The following is a 20,887-nucleotide window of genomic DNA, read 5'->3' as shown; positions in this document are numbered from 1 at the left end:
GGCTATAACTCCTGGGACAGTGCCCTGCGTTGTACAACCTCCCCGAACGGCTCCGCTTCGAAACATGTCGGCAGATATGGGAGGTATAGTTCATTGAGGCCTACACACCTCCTTCCCCACCTTTTATTGATACCAGCTCAAAGGTATATTATATTTTTTAGACCGTCGAGCCAGGCATCTTTTAATTTAATGAATGAATGAATGAAAAAAGTATTTGATAAAGCGCACTGTGGCCAAGCGGCTTCCTGGCGCTGGTAGATGAGACCAACAGACACAGGGGCAACCCGAGGGGAATTAGTTTTCAGTGCTTTGCGAAAATGAGAGTAAATAGGAATGGATCGCATAGAGAGGGGAAGGCTATTCCAGAAACGGGGGGCCAAAACAGAAAAACGTGTGCCTCCAGTTCTGGATTTACGGAAGCGAAGGACAGTAAGAAGGGCCAAAGAAGAAGAGCGAAGAGTACGAGCGGGAGTGTGAGAAGCAATAAGAGAGCAAATAAAAGCAGGAGCTGAACGGGCAAGGGCCAAAAAAACAAGACAACCCATTTTGAAAAGAGACCGCTGAAAAACAGGAAGCCAATGGAGAGACTTGAGCACAGGAGTAATATGATGAGTTTTAGAGAGGTGGAGAATGAGGCGGGCGGCCTGGTTCTGAATAGCTTGCAAGCGGTGAGTTTCATAAGCTGGAATGCCCACGTACAAGCTATTCCCGTAATCGAGGCGGGAGGTGATCAAGGCCGAGATAATGATTTTAAGTGCGTCTGAAGAAAAGAAACGGGAGATCTTTCGGATGAGCCGAAGAGATAAAAAACAAGAGGAAACAACAGAACTGATTTGAGCATGCATGGAAAGATCATGACTGACCTGAATACCCAAAGTTCTAACTGAGGAAACAGGAGTAGGGAGAGAGCCAAAAGAGGGGGGCCAAAAAGCAGAAGACCAAGGACTGGATGAGCCGCCCGTCAAGACCAACTCGGTCTTGTCCGGGTTGAGTTTAAGATGATTAGAGCTCATCCATTCAGAAATAAAGACCAAGGTAGAGTGAAATTTCGAAAGGGACAGAGATGAAGAGGAAAGATCAAAGACAAGCTGGAGGTCGTCTGCGTAATTATACACAGAGACCCCCAGATCGAGAAGAGCAGTAATAAGGGGATAGATGTAAAGGTTGAAGAGCAGAGGGGAAAGAGAGGAGCCTTGGGGAACCCCACAGGAGACCGAACGAGTGGGGGCAGAAAAACCGGACAAATGAACTGCCTGAGAGCGGCCTGAAAGAAAGGAGGCAAGCCAAGAGAATGCAGGACCCCGAATGCCCGCCGCGCTGACACGGTCGAGAAGAATGGAATGATCAACCGTGTCAAACGCAGCGGACAGATCAAGGAGAACCAAGGCTTGAGGGAGCGAGGAATCAGCCTTTGATTTCAACTCATCGAGGACCGCAAGAACCACTGACTCTGTAGAGTGGCCTCGACGGAAACCTGCTTGATGGGAGGCCAAGAGATGGTTCTCCTCGATGTAAGCAGAAAGGCAAGAGGTGACATAACTTTCTAAAATCTTGCCGAGATAGGGAAGAAGGGAAATGGGCCTAAAGTTAGAGGGGAGTGAGGGATCTAGGCCAGGCTTTTTAAGAATAGGCAAAACAATAGCAGATTTAAAGAATGAAGGGACTGAGCCCAGAGCAAGAGAAGCATTAAGAAAAGAAAAGAAAGAGGAGGAGAAGGACAATTAGTAAATAATGCTCTCAGAATACGGGCAGGGGCACAGTCGGCCGGAGAGCCAGACTTGATCTTAATAAGCAAGGTGAGAAATGTGTCTAAAGCAATAGGGGGGAAAGAATCAAAAAAAGAAGAGGATACCGACAAAGAAGGAATGGAAGGAAGAAGGGGAAGCAAGGGAATATTAGATTGGATCTTGGCGATCTTTTCAATGAAAAAGTCATTAAGAGAAGAGCAGAGGTCCTGCGAGGGGATGAGGCTGGAGTTGGTGCGGTCCGAGAACGCCAGGTCATTAACCAAAGAGAAGATCTCCTTGGATTTGTTAGCAGAAAGGGCCACTTTCTCGGAAAAATAATTGGTTTTAGCCAGGAGGACGGCTCGCTTATATTCATTTAGGAGATGTTTATATTGAACCCTTCCTCTCACACGCCTACACAACACATAGTTGTCTCACAATAACAGTGCTCCCGCGCAAACGTAGCTCGCAGCACGCCCCGTCCCGTAGAGGGGCAGGAAGACCCCTATGATGAAGCATGACACCAAGGCCCCTTTTGGTGTGTGAGGGGTATTTAAACAACTAATATGTATTTTCCACCATTGTGGAGCTACATACCTAATTTGGGAGGTTCTCTTAACACCAGGGCTGACCGTCTCAGTTGGTGTTAACTTGCCAACCACAAATGGCGTGTCCATCTGAAGGTGGTACAGCACATCTTTGGCCTCTGGTGCATCCCTCAGTGGATTATCTTTGCCAATCTGGAAGAAACACGTTAGTCATAGATTCCTTACCTTAGAATTACCCCCAGGCGTCAGACTGGATCCGGAAAGTTTTTTCATCAGCAGTACCTCTGCGTGTCGGAAGGTGGCGTCGGTCGGCTCGGTGTCGGTCGTGGTTGCCGGGATGACGTCGTAGTAGGTACTTAGACAACACCCTCGCTCGCTGACGTCAGTTCTTTCTTTTTCTGCGCCTGCCAGCGCAGATCCGGGGAGAGCGGTACTTCCAGTCACTTTTTGACTGACTTTTTTCAGCGACTTTTGTTGATGTCTTTAATAAGTCCACGACTCCTTGTGCACGAGGGATGCCCGGCTTCAAGGCATGTGCTTCCTGTACCCGATTGATGTTGGTTACGGATCCGCACCGCATGTGCCTCTTTTGCCTGGAGTGCGACCACAACCCTAAGTCGTGCTCCGACTGCCGGTCGATGGCGCCGAAGACTTTGCCGGAGCGGTCCAGAAAGCTGCTTGAGCGCCGGCGGTCGGCTCCGTGCCGTCGAGATCCCGGTCACGAGGGATGTCGAGGGACCGGTCGTGGAGCTATTTCCACTCGTCCAAGTCATCGAAGTCTTCGCACTCGGGGTCTGGTAAGTCAAAGCACAAAAAGAAGTCGAAGAAACATCGTCGCTCTTCGACTGCTCCCCGTCGGTCGGCAGACGCGATGAGGGATGCGGGCGGTGCCCCTGCTGTGGTTATGCGCGCGGAGCCTGAAGATTCGGCTCCAGGTTTCCCTCCCTTCCCGGGATCCGGAGCGACTCCCGCCCAACTTCGGAAGTATTACGAGGCGATGCATGTCATCTTTGGGCGGCCTGAACCCGCCGGCGCGCCTTTGGGTCCCGCAGACTCGTTGGGGTGCCTAGGCCTTCTCTGCCTTCGGCTCAAGCCACGGCGCCGCAGATACCCTTGGATCCAGGCCTGGAACCGGAACAGCGCCGGTCGACCTTATTACACCTCCTCCACCGGCGCCGCTTCCTCCGCAAGCGATGCCGGTCGTGTCCCCGGTCGGCGTCGACCCCGGCCTCCATCCCGATGTGGAGCCGGACCGGCGTTGCCCGACGCCAGATCCGGCGCAGAGTGGGGTTTTTGTGCCCCTGTTCACTCCTGGGGTCCCTTTTCGGCCAGATTCGCAAACTGAGGATGAGGAGGAGGACTGGGAGGGGTCAGGTGACCCTTTAACTGATGAGCTGGGGTCTGAGCAGGACTGGAGAGAGAACTGGGGGATGGCAGTGGTCTTGACACATCCCCTGACCTTGGCGTGTTGTCTCCTACCGTGGCTATGCAGTGGTGTTACATAGGGCGGCCGAGCCCCTCAACCTCGAGCTTCCTATGGTGGCGGTCAGGACTACCCTCCTGACAGAGGTGCTTCAGCCAGCAGCGAGCTCTTTGGAGCCCCTGCTGCCGTTTAATGAGGCCCTTACCGACGTCCTTTTGGGCACGTGGTCCAGGGCCAACACGGGGGCACCCGTGAATAGGATGATTGCCCAACGCCACCACCTGGCTCCTGGCGACCCCACTTTTCTCTCCCAACACCCCACCCCGGGGAGCTTGGTGGTCCAAGCCTCCACTTCCAAGAGCGCATTCCCTACCGCTCCACTGAAAGGGAATCCAAGAAGCTGGACCATCTTGGGAAGAAAATGTTCTCTTCCGCCAACTTGGGGCTGCGGTCGGTATAAACTGCATGTCTATTGGGCAGCTATTCATACACTGTGTGGGATACGGTTGCGCAAATGCTGCCTCAGTGTCCGGAGGAGGCTCGGACAGTGCTCTCCCAGGCTGTCGCCGCCGGGAGGGATGCGGCTAAGTTTACCATCCGTTATGGGCTGGATACTGCTGACTCTCTAGGCAGGACGATTTCCACGTCTGTAGCCCTTCGTCGCTACGCCTGGATGAGATCGACTGACTTTTCAGGGGATGTCCAGAACACCTTGATGGATATGCCCTTTAATAGCTGTCACCTTTTTGGCGACAGAGGAAAATGCTCTAAAGCGTTTCAAGGACTCCTGGGCTACGGCCAAGACCTCTGGCCACTCCAGTCGCCCAGCGCAGTCTGCTTTTTGCCCCTTCCGTGGCTATGGAAGCGGTGCCCCACTACGTTCACCCCCTCCCCCGAGCCACAAGCCGCATCAAGTTCCCCAACCTTCGCGCAGCCGGGGACGTGGGAACCAATGCCGTGGTTCAGGGGGCCAGCGGGTGGGCCGGTCCACCAACCCCCCCCCCCCCCCCTCTGCAGCAGCCTCCAAACACTCCTAGTCTGACCTTTCAGGTCCATCAAACGCCAGTGGGTGGCAGGATTCGCCATCACCTCCCCCACTGGCGCACCTTCACGTTGGACGGGTGGGTTTTGCAAATAGTCCGAAGGGGCTACTCCCTCCCCTTCGAGGCTACCCCTCCAGCCATGCCACCTCAATACCACCACATGTCGGAGGATCACCTTGCTCTTCTCCAACAGGAAGTTTTGGCTCTCTGTCCCAGAAGTAGGACGTGGTTGCTATACCCACTACTTTCTGGTGCCCAAGAAGGACAAGGGCCTGCGTCCTATCTTGGATCGCAGGAACATCAGCTGCTTCCTTCTGAAGGAGAAGTTCAAGATGTTGACGCTCGCTCAGGTCTTGTCTGCCCTCGACCCTGAAGACTGGATTGTAGCGTTGGACTTGCACGACGCTTATTTTCACATCCCCGTCCTACCGGCCCACCGGCGTTACCTGAGGTTCACGGTAGGCCACGAGCATTTTCAGTTTACCGCGCTCCCCTTTGGCCATACCAGTGCCCCTCGGGTGTTCACGAAAGTGATGGTGGTGGTCACAGCTCATCTGCTCAGATCAGGGGTTCCAGTCTTCCCCTATCTCGACGACTGGCGGCTGAAGGCGGGCTCGCCCTGGCAGTCGTCCCCCACCTCCAGACTACGGCCGACCTCCTGCATTCGCTGGGGTTCTCCATCAATGTGCCAAAGTCACACCTGATTTCCTCTCAGAAGCTCCTCTTCATCGGAGCCGTTCTGGACACTATGTGGTTTCGGGTTTATCCTCCCGAAAAGCAAGTCCAGAATATTCAGGCTATGATTCCGATCCTTCAGCCTCTGTCCCGGGTTTCGGTCCGGATGACCCTGAGGCTGCTGGTCCTCATGGCCTCCTGCTGATCGATCATGCCAGTTGGCATATGCGGGCTCTGCAGTGGAACCTGAAGTTGCAGTGGGTGCAGCATCAGGGGAATCTGTCCGATTGCATCCAGATCTCGTAAGGCGCTGCTCGACAGTTACAGTGGTGGCTCAGGAACCAGGATTGGGTCAGCGGCAAATCCCTCTCCCTTCCCCAACCAGAACACACAGTGGTGACGGGCGCATCCTGTCTGGGATGGGGCAGCCACATGGGAGAGGCGGAGATCAGAGGCCTCTGGTCACCGGCGGAGTCAGAGCTCCACTTCAACCTTCTAGAGCTTCGGGTGATTCATCTTGCACTCAAGGCATTCCTTCCCTCTGTCTGGGGTTAGAGTAGTGCATATGTTCACGGACAACACCACCGCCATGTGGTACTGCAACAAACAGGGCGGGGTGGGGTTGTGGACCCTATGTCAGGTGGCCCTCAGCCTCTGGACATGGCTGGAACATCAGGGCATCTCCCTGGTGGTTCAACAACCGACAGGTTCCCTGAACGCCAGGGCAGACTAACTCAGCTGCAGGTGCATGATGGATCACGAATGGCGTCTTCACTCGGATGTGGTGCAAGGTCTCTTTCGACAGTGGGGAGAGTCTTGGTTAGATCTATTCGCCACGAAGTGAACGCGCAATGTCCGCAGTTATGCGCATTGGAATTTCCAAGGCAGCACTCGCTAGGCGACGCTTTTTGTCGTGAGTGGAGTTGTGGTCTGTTGTACGCTTTTCCGCCTATACCACTTCTGCCCAGAGTGCTGAAAATGATCAGGCGTGACCGGGCCCAAGTAATCCTTGTGGCTCCGGATTGGGCACGAAGAGTTTGGTATCCTGAGCTGCTCAACATGGCCATCGATCCTCCGACCCATCTGCCTATTCGGGAGGATCTTCTTTCGCAGCAACAGGGGATGGTCCTCCACCCGAACCTGTCCAGCCTCCACCTCCTTGCGTGGAGATTGAGCGGCGGCAGTTGATTTCTTTTGACCTGCCTCCCGAAGTTTGCGATGTAATCTTGGCAGCCAGGCATCCCTCTACTAAGACGGTATACGTCTGCCGGTGGAACAAGTTTGTGACATGGTGCGCAGCAAAGGCTGTGGATCCCCTTTCTGCCCCTCTTTCTGAGGTTCCTTTGTTTCTTCTTTCTTTAGCGCAGAAGGGCTCTTCTCTGGCCACTATCAAGGGCTACCTTTCGGCCATCTCTGCCTTCCTTCGGCCCCAGATCAGCCTTCTCTCCAAGTCCTCGGAGGTTAATACACAGGCCATACACAAGCTAACCATTTCTCGATGCGTCTTTTTGTGTATTAAAGCATGCTACTCTTTGGCTAAAAATGAGCCTCCCATGGGGCTACGCGCCCATTCCACCAGGGCGACGGCAGCCACTACTGCCTTGGGAAGAGGAGTTACTCTACATGAAATCTATCAGGCAGCTACGTGGGCATCTTTCACACGTTTACGAAACACTACTGTTTGGACGGTTAAGTTCGGAGAGACGACTTCTTTGGCCGTTCTGTTCTCCAAGACTTTCTGGTGTGATCTTGGTTCGCAGACCCACCACCGGGGTTGGTATTGCTGGGGTATCTATTCTAAGGTAAGGAATCTATAACTAACATGTTTCTGTTAGATGAACAAGTTACTTACCTTCGGTAATCTGTAAGAAACATTAGTTGGTTATAGATTCCTTACTGCCCCACCCAACCTCCCCGTTCTGCGAACTGATTTCTAGGGTTAAGGATATCCTTTCAGGGCCGTAGTTCTGTGCACCAGTGGTCAGTGTCTTTTATGGCTCTGCGTTTCTGGCGTGGAAAGGTCGTGTACAGAACTGACGTCCGCGTGTGAGGGCGGCGTCTAAGTAGCTACCACGACGTCATCCCGTCGACCACGACTGACGCAGAGCCGACCGACGCCACCTTTCGACGCACAGAGGTACTGCTGACAAAAAAAGTTTCCGGATCCAGTCTGACGCCTGGGGGTAATTCTAAGGTAAGGAATCTATAACTAGCTAATGTTTCTTACAGATATATCGTTACCGAAGGTAAGTAACTTGTTCCTCAAGACCATGCCCAATGTCAGCAGTTTTGTGCCCTCCAGTATGTGTTGCAGGAATCCTTAAGGGGATAGTTTTTGGTTGAGGTGAACCTTTCCACGTTGTTACGCGTTTCCTTCTCTACCCCTGATTTTTCAGGTTCTGAGGAAGTATCGCCAAGCTTAGGCCCAAGTCCTCTTCATCGCCCCAGACTAGCTAAGTAGGGTGTACATAGCAGACCTTCAGTGCCTCTCCCTGTTTCCCCTCTCTATATTCAGCTCAAGCTGGACCTCTTCTCCTAATAAGAGCAATAATAGCACCCCACCCTCTAGAGCCCCTGTCTTCATGACTGGATATAAAACAGTGGTACCTCGACCTGCAACTGCCACCTTATGTGGTCAACTTAATGTTCGCTCGTTCCCCTTTACCAAGAGAATCTACTCTGGTAGAATACATTTGTTGCTTTGCATGCTGAACATAATATGGCTCCCTTGAAAGCTCATCTGTCGGCGATCCTTCCCTGTGCATGTATTCTGCTCATGCCGGACTTCATCTCCCAATCAGAGGAACAATAGCACCCCATCCTCCAGAACCTCCGTCTTCATGACTGGATATAAAATGGTGGTACCCTAACTTGCAGCCGCCACCATATGTGGTCAGCTTAATGTTCGCTCGTTCCCTTATGGCATGCTGAACATAATATGGCTCTCTTGAAAGCTAGTATGTCTGAGTTCCTTCCCTGTGCACTCACTAGCTCAACATTGTTGGGTAGTGGGCAGTGGCAAGGTATACTTTTCATCCTTGTCAGCAAATCTCTCCCTTTCAGACAAGCCATTTATTTTCAAAGCTCCCATCATGATCAGGTTTTTAAGGGGACGTGCCAATTTGTTTCTGCCACCATAGGTGTTCATCCCTGTGTTGCACTTTGTGTGTGTGTTTTTTGTTTTTTTTGTTGCAGTTTTACTAAGCGCCTTCTTGGCACAAGGACATCGGAGCACTATAAAAAAGCACCAGATTACATCACACGAGGTCGGGTTCGTATTTTCTTTTTTGGAGCGCATGGGGAGAGTAAATGTTTTGCCCAGAATCAATGGATGCTGAGCCAATGATAATACCTGAACGTAGTTCCCCATTTCTAAATTTGGCAGCTCTGCGTGTTAGGCCACATCTCTGCATGGATTCTTCTTTTGAGCTTCTTGATTTAAGCCACATTTGCCGGTTCAGATTGCTAACATTAAAAACTGTTTTTCTTGTGGCTCGCCATTGAGTTGCAGGCAATATGCATCTGTTCGCTTAACACATACTTCTTCCTGGAGAAGTTAGTTCACACTGCTAAACTGCTTTTCTTCCAATGGATCCAAGAGATCACGGCTTATGACCATCTCTTTGTGGAGTACACAGGCCGCACTAAAGGCAATATAAAGGAGAATCTTATCCCGATGGATAATTCTGTGCAAAAAGATGTGCTATGACCTTGCAAATGAGTCACCAGAAGAAGTCTAAGCCCATACGATCAGATCAAAGTCTCAGCTCAGTCTCCGAACCTCAGCTCTTGCCAGGGGGGTTTCTGTGGCTGGGAACTGTTGTGGAGTGACATGGGCTTTCCTTCACTCCGTACCCGAATATTGTTTCATTCATAGGTGAGAAAGGATGGTCATTTTAAGCGTTCAGTAGTAAAGGATTTCCTCATTTGACCATTCCTCTGACCCACTGCCGGATAGGGATGCTGCTTTGAAACCTATTCAACACATGAGGAATCTGCAAGTAGAAGTGTATGGAAAAAGCTACTTCTGTTTGGTAACAATAATTGTTTTGTGTATACTTTGTCTGCCTTGAGAGTTCACACCGATTTCCACATACTTCTCTGTCCTAAAAGATGGTCATAGGCCACATTAAACAGGTTCCAGTTTAGATTCTGTCACTGCCTCAGATTTATCGTAATTTCCTTGTCTCGGTCTATAAGGTCACAAATAAATTGTTGGTAAACTGGTGTTGTGAACCAAGGTAAGCACTGGTATTGCACCCGGTGCCAAGTTGGAACCCACGCCCCACTGCCTACACAGGAGAGCCATGGAAATGTTTCCAGATCCAGTCTGGCTCCTTGGGATTATTCTTTTGGTGAGGACTCTGCAGGTAGATATAGTATCCACTAGAAAGATTGTTACCAAATGTAAGTAACATTTTCTTCTGGCAGCCTTGCCTTGGCCTTGCAAATGCTTCCTGCCTTCTGGGCCAGTGCATCCTTGCCCTATGAGAGCAGGCAAAATATATTGGTATACCTGACAAAATGAAAAATCCCTCTTTTTATCTGGTCAACAATGGTTTCGATGCATTCAAAACAATGTGAAGTGCTACCTCAACTGTGAGCACACAATGGCCCAATTCATGGGCACAGCCATCACACTGCATGCATCTTCATGCTTGAAAGCGTTCCATTCTGGAAATATCCAACCTTCAATGTCAATCAGCTTTTTGGAGAGAAGGCAGATCACTTCCTGGAGACCTTCAAAAACAGCAGTGACTCAATTCACTCGCTGGTCCCAGTCTCTTCAGGTAAAGAGCAGTACAGTATGTTTTAAGCCGTCTCCAGGGCACAGCAGTCATTATAGCACTAACATTTGCAGCAGATTCTGAAGCTGCACCAAATGTACAACTACTTTTGGGCTGTGGTGTATCTAGGAGACGGCATCACTAGCACCAGCAGCTCCACTCACCAGTATAATCTGCTGGTTTTAACTCAAAACCTCAGACTACCCCTCTATGCCCCCAATTTCTCCACCAGTTCTGAGACGATCACTGATCCAGCTATTCCAACAGGGCTTAAGCTCTACCCTTTCTGCCCTCCCTTCCAGACCACTGTCCTTCCACTAGAATGTGTTCTTTGGCAAACAATTTGATTTAGAGCCAGAAGTTTTTACTTTGCTGAATAAAGACTCCATAGACTTGTGATGCCGGTGCAGAAAAAGGGCACTTGATTTTGCTCCCTTTATTTCTTTGATCCCCAAGATGGACCAGGGGACTGAGACCCCTTCTGGACGTTCCCTTCTTAAACCTTTTCATTCAGCGTGACAAGCTGATGCTGCTGTCCACAAGACAGATCTTCCTAGCCCTCAATGTGAGTAGTTGTTCCTGGACCACCAGAACGTCAACTTTCATCTACCAGTCCTACCTGCTTACAGGCACTTCATTACGTGCACCATGGAGTCTTGCACTGCCATTTCACAGTTTCTGATGTTGGGACTGACTGGTCTACGAGTTTTAGGCAAGGTGATACCTTGGTGGTAACTTCATTACAGTAGTTAGGGGGTCATTTTATTTCTGTACTTGGATAACTGAATGATAAAGAAAGGATCTCCTGCACGTGCCACAGAACAGCATTAGCGCACCATAACTATTTTCCACAACCTGGGCTTCACTGTCTGCACTCAGAACTCCGGTCTTGTAGTCACATTGAAGCAGAGGTTAACAAGGGCTGTGCTAGGCAAGCCCCTTATGAAGGCCTTCGCTGTTCCTCAGAGGACTACAGATAACCTGGATGTGTTTTTGCAGACACCAGCAATACTTTCATCAGTCCTACACCAGTTAGTTCTGGTAGCTTAACACATCCTGTTGTTGCTGCATGCCGGATGGTGAATGAAAGCCCTCAAATTGTGCCTAAGGAAGCAATACATACAGCATCAAGGGATCCTCTCAGCTTGGGTGCAGGTTTTTCACTATCAACTGGAATCTGCACATCACAAGGGAAGAAGCTGCACACGTGGAGTTTGAGTGGCGTGAACCAGAGTCCTACATCTTGCCGCCTGAAGTGCCACATGTCATCTTAGCTACCAGGAAACCATCCACAAAATTCATATGCTGGTCACTTGAACAAGGTTTTTTAAATCCAAGTTTAAAGTCTGAACCAATTTCATTCACGCCTTTCTAATATACCTCACTTCTCTCTAACCGTGGATAGTGTGAAAGGCTATTTGGCTTCCCCATACTCATTAGCCTTATTTATGTTACCACTAGTGGGTGGCGTATTTTCTGAAAGATAACATCTTGTTTCCTCCTGCTCTGTTTATTGTTCCTCAGAGGGATGTGAATTTCTGAAGACATCACATTCCAAGCCAGTGCACAGCTGCTTGATGCAACTTCAGGGGACATTCCGCTTCTAATTCTGACTGAATAAAGTATTTTTAGTGGTAAGAACTTTGATCCAAAAGGGGATCTCCATGCCCTTTGTTCAGCCACCCATCAGTTTTCTGTCCACCTAAACGAGATCTTGGTACTTGGCAATTTTTCTTGGCAAAAGAAGTATCTGCCTTTCACATGGGCCCCTCCCATTATTCTTTCATTTTAAATGTATCCTCCCACTAAGAAAGTGGAGCAGCTGCGTAGAACTAACCTCAGACGTGCAGTGTCTTAATACATTAGCTGCACACAATTACACCACAGTTATCAGCTTTTGTGAGCTTTGCTATGGCCCAAAAGTGCGAAGAGGGGACCAAGTACACCGTTTCACCTTGGATTATCCTTTGAATTGAAGTCTGCTGTGCCTTGGACAAGAAAGACTCTGCAACTGGCATTGGGATCCACTTCACCAGGGCCATAACTGCTTCCATTGTTCTCACCAGTGGTATTCTGATGGTTGACATCTGTTGAGTAGTCACATGGGTCATGTATGATATTTCCTGGCTGTGTTGTTTAACTTCTTTTGGGACCCATTCATAAGATGAGTCTGTAGGAGAAATATCCATTAGAAGAAAGTTCCTTACCTTCAGTAAGGCTATTTCTGGTGGATAACTACATCTTACTTTAGATTCTTCACTACTCTCCCTCCTTTTCTGTGAGTTATTGCTGCGATTAATCATTTCCTATGCAATCATATCTTGTCCTGTATTGTTGCGGTCATTGATTTTTTTTTCTAGGTTCCTTTTAGCATTTTCAGGGGGCATTGAAAAAGTCTCACTTACTTGATGTCATTATGCTGATTGGTGCACTGTATACTCTTATACCGTCGCTTTCTTGACCACCTAGTGGTGCTGGAGAGCTATTACTGATGGAAAAGGTTTCTGGAGCACGACAGGTGCCTGAAGGATATCCATATTTTGAGGAATCTGTGGGTAGAAGTGTCCATCAGAAATATTGTCACTGAAGGTATGTACATTTTTAATTCCCCAGGTGTTAGAATGGCCAATATGCTTTGCAAATTAACCGTCTACAGTGAATCTGCAAAGGGAGTTGTTCATGTGTTTATTACCCCTGCTCACTTTTCTGCACTTCAGATGATCGCATTGCCTACATCACTCTCCTGATCCAGTATTTTTAATTCTGTAAAGGGGGGACATTTAGAAATTCAGAACTTAACATTGTAACAAATAATACAGGGGACTTGTGTTATTAACAGTTGGAGTATGACTTGCTTACTTCTATCTCTATGCAGGAGTATATTCAGATGCTTATGCCTCCACTTATTCAGAAATGGAACATGTTGAAGGATGAGGATAAAGATCTTTTCCCATTGCTTGAGGTATGTTCAACGAAAAGTTAGCTTGATGTACTGCTTTCTAACAGTTATATTTACTGCATTTTTTCATTTGAGCTGGCCTCCATGTTGAATGCAATGCTGAGTGGTGCTAATATTGTGCTTATTGTTTGTTTCATATTTATACATTTGTCTTAATCTATAGCTTCTCCTGAGTCAATCTAAATAAAGCTTTAACTAGCTGGTAAAATGGGATTTCCTGGAAGTACAGATAGCACTAATGTGCCAGGACCCACCAACCCTAGAGGGTTCAGTGTGGCAAGTGGAATGCATTGTCTTGTGTACAAGAGGACTTGTGAACAATTCAATTGAAAGTTCATGTTCGGAGCTGGAAATTAAAGCATCTTTGAAACAAGGAAGTGAATGTAATTTAACTTTCTAGGGCAAAACAGAGCATGCTTTGTGGAGACAGGCAATATGGATTGGGTTTTTTACACAAGCTTGGCTCATGAACTTGGCTTATTTCAAAGGGCTCACTTTTCTTTTGTAGAAGAGCAAGTGGTAAGAAACTACAAATCGAACTACTGTTGCAAAGATGCTCATTCACAGGGACAGAGTTTTCATCCTGTAAAATTTGTGAAATGTGTCTGATATAATTTCAAAAAGATAACCATTTTTATCTTTCAATTACATGAACACTGCCCATAAAGAGCAATCACTTTGAAGAGCTAGATAGATAGCTTGCACTTAAAATTGTTCTTTGTCACAATTATTGCATGAGAGCTGCATAATGCCCATGTGAGAATATGTATAGAATGGATTGAGATGTGCCGAAAGAAGCCAGAGGATGAGGATGAGTGGGAGGGCACTAGTGGGTAAAAACTGCGTGGGTGAGGAACTAGGGATTGATCATTGAGAGGACAAAGTTTTGATTCTATTATGGCCTCTGTTAGAATTCTGTGTAACCTGAGCATCCCCTCACCCCCCACCAGGGCAATTGAAGTAGATTGCTGGCTCTTCAGTGTGCATGGTTGCTCATACATTTTAGATGCCAGACCCAGTAGAGGTTAGTATAGGTTAGTATAGGATATATTGCAAATATATTCCAGACACTGGGTGTGTGGAAAAAGAATACAGCTCTGCTCCCCTTCAGCTTCTTATCTTAATCCACTTGGAAGCCCCAACTCCAGTCAACCAAATGCCAAGATCCCACTCATTTCTGACCAGTCTGAACTCCTTGTCTGTAATACCTTGTTGGAAGATTACGGTCTCTGTGTGAGTTTCATTCTAAGTCTATGATCCCTGATAGATTCAGGTGAAGTCAACAATCACAGCTGCTGTGTCTCTACCATGGCCTTAACTGACCCACTTAAGCTATTGATTTTGTTCTAGTTGTGACAAATCTGTTTCTGCACTAATATATTCCATGTGTGTATTGTACTGTCCCCAAGATATCCCAGACATCTTACTGTTACTACCATTTATACAACTGCTCCCACTTGTGTCCTGTCCTTAATATGAGATTGTCTAATATTCCATCCCTCCTCCTTGAATACCTCATTTGTTATACATTTAGCTAGCAAAGAACTGTGTGAGCTAAGCATTGTGCTGCATTGTAATGAGGACGCTGCATCGGTACATTAAAAATGGGGCATTCAGTTAAGTAGTAAGAAATTTCATGTAATAAGTTGTGATTCCTAGGGAAAAAAAGTTAGGATAGTGATTAGATAGTATAGTGATTTTCAAGTTAGTATAGTGATCTCAGTGACAACACCAGATTTAAGCCATGTCCAAAAGTGTGCGGGACTTTATCCCAAAGAATTCAAAGGGCGTGAACCAACCCCATGGGTGACTGAAATTATGATCCCTTAAAGCAAATAAGACCATCTGCATCATTTTAGCCAAATTTGGTCCTTCTTTTTGGATAGTTTTGTAGAGAGTGAATTTAACAGTCTGGACATAACTTTCCAAAAGCAGCATGGAGATGCCTACTCCAAGTGATTGAGTCCCTCTTTAACAAAATAAAAAAAGATTCCTCATCCTCTTTGAATTTTCTACGGCCTATGATACAGTGTGCCAATAATTACTGGTTCTGACTCTGGAGAAACATGAATTTATCTGACAGTGTTGGGCTGGATACTACTTTCTCATTCAGATGGAAATGTCAGGATCCCAGAATCTCACTTACTTCTGTGCAATTCCCCCTAGGATCCATTTTCTTCACTGTCATCTTTAAGTTGTAGCCGGAACTCCTCAGATAAATACTTGAATAAAAAAAAATAATCCAGTTCCACTAACATGAAACCCACTCTACTGCAGATTCTCCATATCTGTCTCCTAATGTGTCTTAATAGCTGTTCTCATATCTGTGTACAATACGTTTAGTGGCCTGGTATTTCCTTACCATGAAAAATACCTCAACAGTCAATTCAATTCAATATTACTTTATTTCGATTTAAATTTATAAATCATAAAAAGCATACAATAAAAGACAATCAATAAGATACAATTCTTTAAAAGTTATTAAAACGGGAGAAGTAAAAAAGAAAAAAAAGAAAAAATCTTTCCAGAATAAAAAGGAGTGCTTTAGAATAATCGAGCATTCAGTGAACATAGCTAAAAAAAAATGTTTAAAATTTACACAATTATATCATTAGATAAAATCAATGATTCTTTAATCTAAAGTCTTTCGATGGTAAACAATAGACTTCAAGAAGCTGGCTACTGTAAATGTCAGTAAATCTCCTTCCAACATCTGCAGGAACAGAAATGCTGGGCGACATTGCCTGAGTCCTAGACTCCTCAAAATAGGAACAAGTAATTTTTTCCTGCTTTCAGCAAAGAATTTACAGAAAAGAATAGTATGCATAGTTGATTGTGCAGATATAAGGTCACAGGGGCAAACCGGTAGATTTTTTACCCAATTATTCTGAACTGGGAAGGCTATTATTCGGTGAAAAATATTCATCCTGAGTCTTACCAATAAATAGCGTTCATGATTTGTCATATTTAGGGTCAGATATGGCTGCAGGGTTGGGACCAGTTGGATCATTAGGCTATGGGTGACAGATGGTTTAGTAGCTTCACTCAATAGCCTCAACTCCTCCAGATGGGCGAGTGCTTTGGTTTTTAAAGTTTTTTTCTTGACACCTCACATATTGACGAGGGATTATAGAAATACTTGTCCCAGCCCAAATCATGGAGGAAAGTTGCAATGTACCTCAGCCACTTAGACCTATGAGCGTTATCCAGGTTTAAGCAGTCCGAGAGAAGTGATTGGGAGAGGGTCGCTTTATCTGAAGTCCATATTTTACGCCAAAGCAAGAGAGGCTCCACTTTTGCTAGGTCCACCAGATATACAAGTCCCAATTCTAGATGGCAAGCAAAAGTGCTCGTACTTCTCGGTACTGAGAGAAGAGACCTCAAAAAACAGTTTTCGACTTTCTGGATGATATCTAAGTTCACAAAGCCCCATAGGCCAGCCCCGTATAAGGCCACTGACAAGCATTTGGCTTTATAGATCTGGATGATTTCATTTGGGGCTCTATTGCCCAATTTCCTAATAAAGTTAAAAAGGGCTGTGACTGTTCTTAAAAAAAGTAATCTTCGAGTTTCCACTGCTGCTTTCCATGATAATTTGTTGTCTATTATTATGCCCAGGTAGGAATAAGTGTGGGTAGTAGCTATCTTTTGGTCGTTCAAATAAATACCCCTCATTTTATTAGCATTTGTACGGGAAGAGTTTGACCTCATGACAAAAGTTTTAGTTATGTTTATCCTGAGGTCAAGGCTTGCCATGAACGTGGAATATCTACTCAGATTTTTTTGTAGTTCGCAGGGAGTACGTGCCAATATAACCGAGTCATCTGCATAAAGTAATGCAGGTATTGGGCGTTTACATATCGTTGGGAGGTCCTGGGAACCCTTCAGCATTTCCTTCTCCAGTGCATTGGTATATAATGTGAAAAGAAGAGGGGCAAGGACGCATCCTTGTCTAACTCCTTTTTCTACTGGAAAAGGATCAGTCAGTTCCCCCCCCCCCCACCCCATAACGAACACGAGCAGAAGCCTTTGCATAAAGTTCTCTAACATATGTGAGTAAGTTCAGGGGGACCCCCATGTCAGCCAATATTACCCATAATTTGGAATGGGAGACACAGTCAAACGCGGCTGTCAAGTCCACGTAAACCATATATAGGTCACCCTTTTTAATGTGGACATATTTGTCGATCAAAAGAGAGAGATTAAGGGCCTGCTCGGTTGTGCCCATGCCCTGACGAAACCCATATTGTAAATCAGAGATGACCCTACCTTCGACAGCCCAATCTTGTAGTTGTTCAAGAATGACTCTCCCTGCCATCTTGCCCAAGGAGTCTAACAAGGATATTGGGCGATAGCAGGATACAGAGTCCCGATCACCCTTTTTGAAGATTGGGACTAGTATAGATTTTGACCAGGATGGTAGTAAACCCATCTTACAGGTAGCGTTCAAAACTCTGGTTAAAATAGGGGTCCACAAGGCCATTTGATCTTTAAATAGATCGATAGGGACTCCGTCTGGGCCAGGTGCTTTCCCATTTTTGCTTGCGTTCAGGGCCGAAGTGATTTGTTCCAAAGAGAAATGAAGGTCAATAGGGTAGATTAGAGATGATTCTTCTAATGTTTTAGAGTTCAGGCTGTGTGAATGCAACGCTTCAGGTAACTCTTTATCTACCGAAAAAATATTAGAAAAGTGCCGGACCCATTCCTTTTCCTCAATGGCTACATCTAGTTTAGCATGATGTGTGTTATCAAAAAAAGGAGACTTTACTATTTGCCAAAAAGCTGTCATATTTTTTGGGGAGCAAGATTCGTGTAATTGTTCCCAAAGCTGAGTTTTTAGTTCTTTTTTCCTGGTTTTTAGGGTTTGGTTATAGACTTTCCTGAGAATTACTATCTCTTGTGGGGACCTTGTTGTTTTTCTCAGTGCCGATTTTAAGTTGGAATATGCGGATGTGCAATCATGATTGAACCAGCCTTTTTGTTTATTTGAGGCGTGTGCTCTTTTTACCCACAATGCTTCATTGATTGCCACAATAATCAGTTCGAAGCTTGTAATTACCTCCGAATTGCTAGAATGTGGATTAAGACCGGTCATGATGGGTGAGTTAGCGTTTGTAATCACTTGTTTAGTCAACTCCATTGGCACTACATTTCCCCATTTGAGGGCATAACCATTTAATCTAGAAAGTGCTAGGTTATTTTGTGAAAGGATGGTTCCCATACCTCTCTTTGGCCTATGAGCCAGGGGGAGGGAAATGCTAAGGGGATAGTGGTCACTTAGCAAGACTAGGTGTCTAATAAAGGCAACGTCTTCAGTCCTCTCCGCGTTTGAAACCAAGATGTAATCTATGGTTGTTGAACAACCTCTCCCAAAAAAAGTAGGAGCCAAGGTTTGATTCTTTTTGGTCCTAGAATTTGCCTGAACCAAATCTAGATTGAATAAAATTTCGTTTAAGTAGTTGCCCAGAGTTGAGTGTCTAAAATGGGAAATGGAATTGTCAAATTCGTCCACTATGCCGCATATGTTCCCGTTTGGGGTATGATGGCATGGACCTAAGTTAAAATCCCCCCCCCCAAACAATCACCGCGTCACTTGTTTTTTTTGTTATTCTAGTTTTTAAAGTAGTCCGTATCTGAGATACCACAGAGATTGTTTCGGGCTCTGGGAGGTTGTTATAAAAATTCACTATAATAAATCTGTCCCCATCATATAAGGTCAATTCAAGAATCTGGGCGTGTAAATCGAGACTCATGGGGACTATTTTCTTTATGTTTAGGAGGTTAGAGATGTAAATTGATAAACCTCCTTTCGCTCTACCTGATTCAGAGGGTTGAGCTGAAGAGAAAAAGGTTTTATAGCCTACCATGTGTATTGGTTCAACAGTCCAGGTCTCCTGGAGTGCCAGAATGTCGAATGTAGGGGAAAAATTAATCCATATATCGTTATTAACCTTAGAACGTTGACCTGCTACGTTCCAATACAGGAACGTTATATGGGGACTTATCTCATCTCCTTGACCTGTTTTAGAAATAAACGTATGAGAGTTTTTAGAATTATATTCTGTATTTGGAGTGGGATAAATTTTTTCCACGGATGCGTGGTTAAATGAAAAATCCGTGGATACTAAGGGAGTCTGGACGTGAGTTGAAATGGCATCCTGGGGCATAGGTATATCAGGATTAAAGATTGTATTTTCCTCCACGATACTGGGGGAAACCTTTTGTAATCTATTAGTGTTAGTGATTTCTGCCCCATGTGACTTCAGTCAGTCCACTCCTTCCAGGTCTATGAATTCAGCATATCGATTGTGGAAGGGTAAAGTGTGGTCGCCCTGATTTGGGCGAGGAGGGTGAAAACAATGGTTCTGGGATTGGTGAGGAAATCTTGAGTGATCTAATGTTTGATGAAATGAAGTGACACAAGGATTTTTCTGTAAATGAAATGATGGAATGTGCTGATTATAGTTCTCTATGAGGGGCCTATTTGAGTTTGTCCTATATTGGTAATAAGAGTTAGAATAACCTCCTAGGTCTAATAAGGAGGGCCTTGGGCAGTAATCTGGATATTGTAAGGTATGCATATCTCGATTGCTTTGTTGGTTATAGGGGGGCCTGAAATAGGGATCCTGGCGCTGGAACAAGGGGCTAGTGCACCTATCCAAGCTTTGGGTTAGATGACTTATGTTGTTTTTAACCGGAAAATGTGCTCTAGGATAGAAATAGGTCAGGTCGTGTACCTTTATTAAATTGTAATCATTGAAAGAGGAGTAAGTTAAGATATGTTTTACAGCTCTTTTGTCTCTAAAATTAATTGTTATGATGTCACCCTTGATATCTTTTCTCCTACTTCCTAGCCAAGAGAGACGCCTAACAAGAAGGATTTCCCCATTGATCTCTGGAGGTAGAGGGCATTTTTGGCCAAGCCAAAATATAACTTTATTTTTTAGTTGGGAGTGGCGTTCACTTTTCCCATCCTCTAAGGGAGGGACTCCAGTTAGGACCACTACCAGAGGAACAGCTTCCGGAGGAAGGTCAACATTACAGTGTGGTTGAATAGGTGACCTTGTCAAATCTTGATGGTCGGTATTTATTTCTGTAGGTTGCTTCAATTTTTGTTGGGATTTGAGTTTCGAAGCCACCTCCGGCTCCAGGTCTTTGAGGGGTCCATCACTACGTGTCTTTCGAGAAGGCAACGTATGCTGGATGTTTAGTTTTGGCGGGCTAATCACTCTAGTAGTTGGACCCTCTTGGTCAGTGTTGGATGTTGGCGATGGGCTCATTGAAGGGACTAATTGAGGCTTAACTATGTCCTTGGTTCCCTTTTTAATCTCCAAGTTTTTTTTCTAAATTCTCCAGTTGAGACACTATAACTTTTAATTTTTCTGTTAATGGTAAGATGAGGGATCTGATCATTATCCCAAAATTCTCCAATAATACGTGGTTTATTATTTCACTTTGTGAGTTATATGTATCGAGTGTAAGAACTTTATTTGCAGAGTTACTTAGTTTAGTAGTTAATATGTTGCTTTTGGGCTTTGATTTTTTCAATAGAGAGCTCTTCTTTTTCCTTTTTTTTGGTATGGGGTCTTGTGCTCGAGGGGTTACCAGAATGCTAGGTTCGCTTTGCTGGATTAACTCTACAGATGGTAAACGAGCCCTCAGAACAGCTTTTTCAAGTGAAGTCTTATTCAATAAGGGAGATGAAATTTTGTCATTTACTGAGTC

At 45.9% G+C, this 20,887-nt stretch overlaps 1 protein-coding gene across 1 annotated transcript in view; it reads left to right on the top strand.

Moving 5' to 3' along the window:
* TNPO1 (transportin 1) overlaps nucleotides 1-20,887 on the top strand; it is a 1,554,860-nt gene that overhangs the window by 985,083 nt on the left and 548,890 nt on the right. The window contains exon 14 of the mRNA XM_085632345.1: nucleotides 13,079-13,165. Coding sequence (XP_085488471.1) covers nucleotides 13,079-13,165 — 87 coding nt within the window. The remainder of the gene's footprint in view (nucleotides 1-13,078; nucleotides 13,166-20,887) is intronic.

The sequence above is a fragment of the Triturus cristatus genome, chromosome 2_1 (assembly GCF_964204655.1).
Source record: "Triturus cristatus chromosome 2_1, aTriCri1.1, whole genome shotgun sequence".
In the NCBI taxonomy this organism is placed as follows: Eukaryota; Metazoa; Chordata; class Amphibia; order Caudata; family Salamandridae; genus Triturus; species Triturus cristatus.
This window is presented reverse-complemented; position numbering and strand designations above follow the sequence as displayed.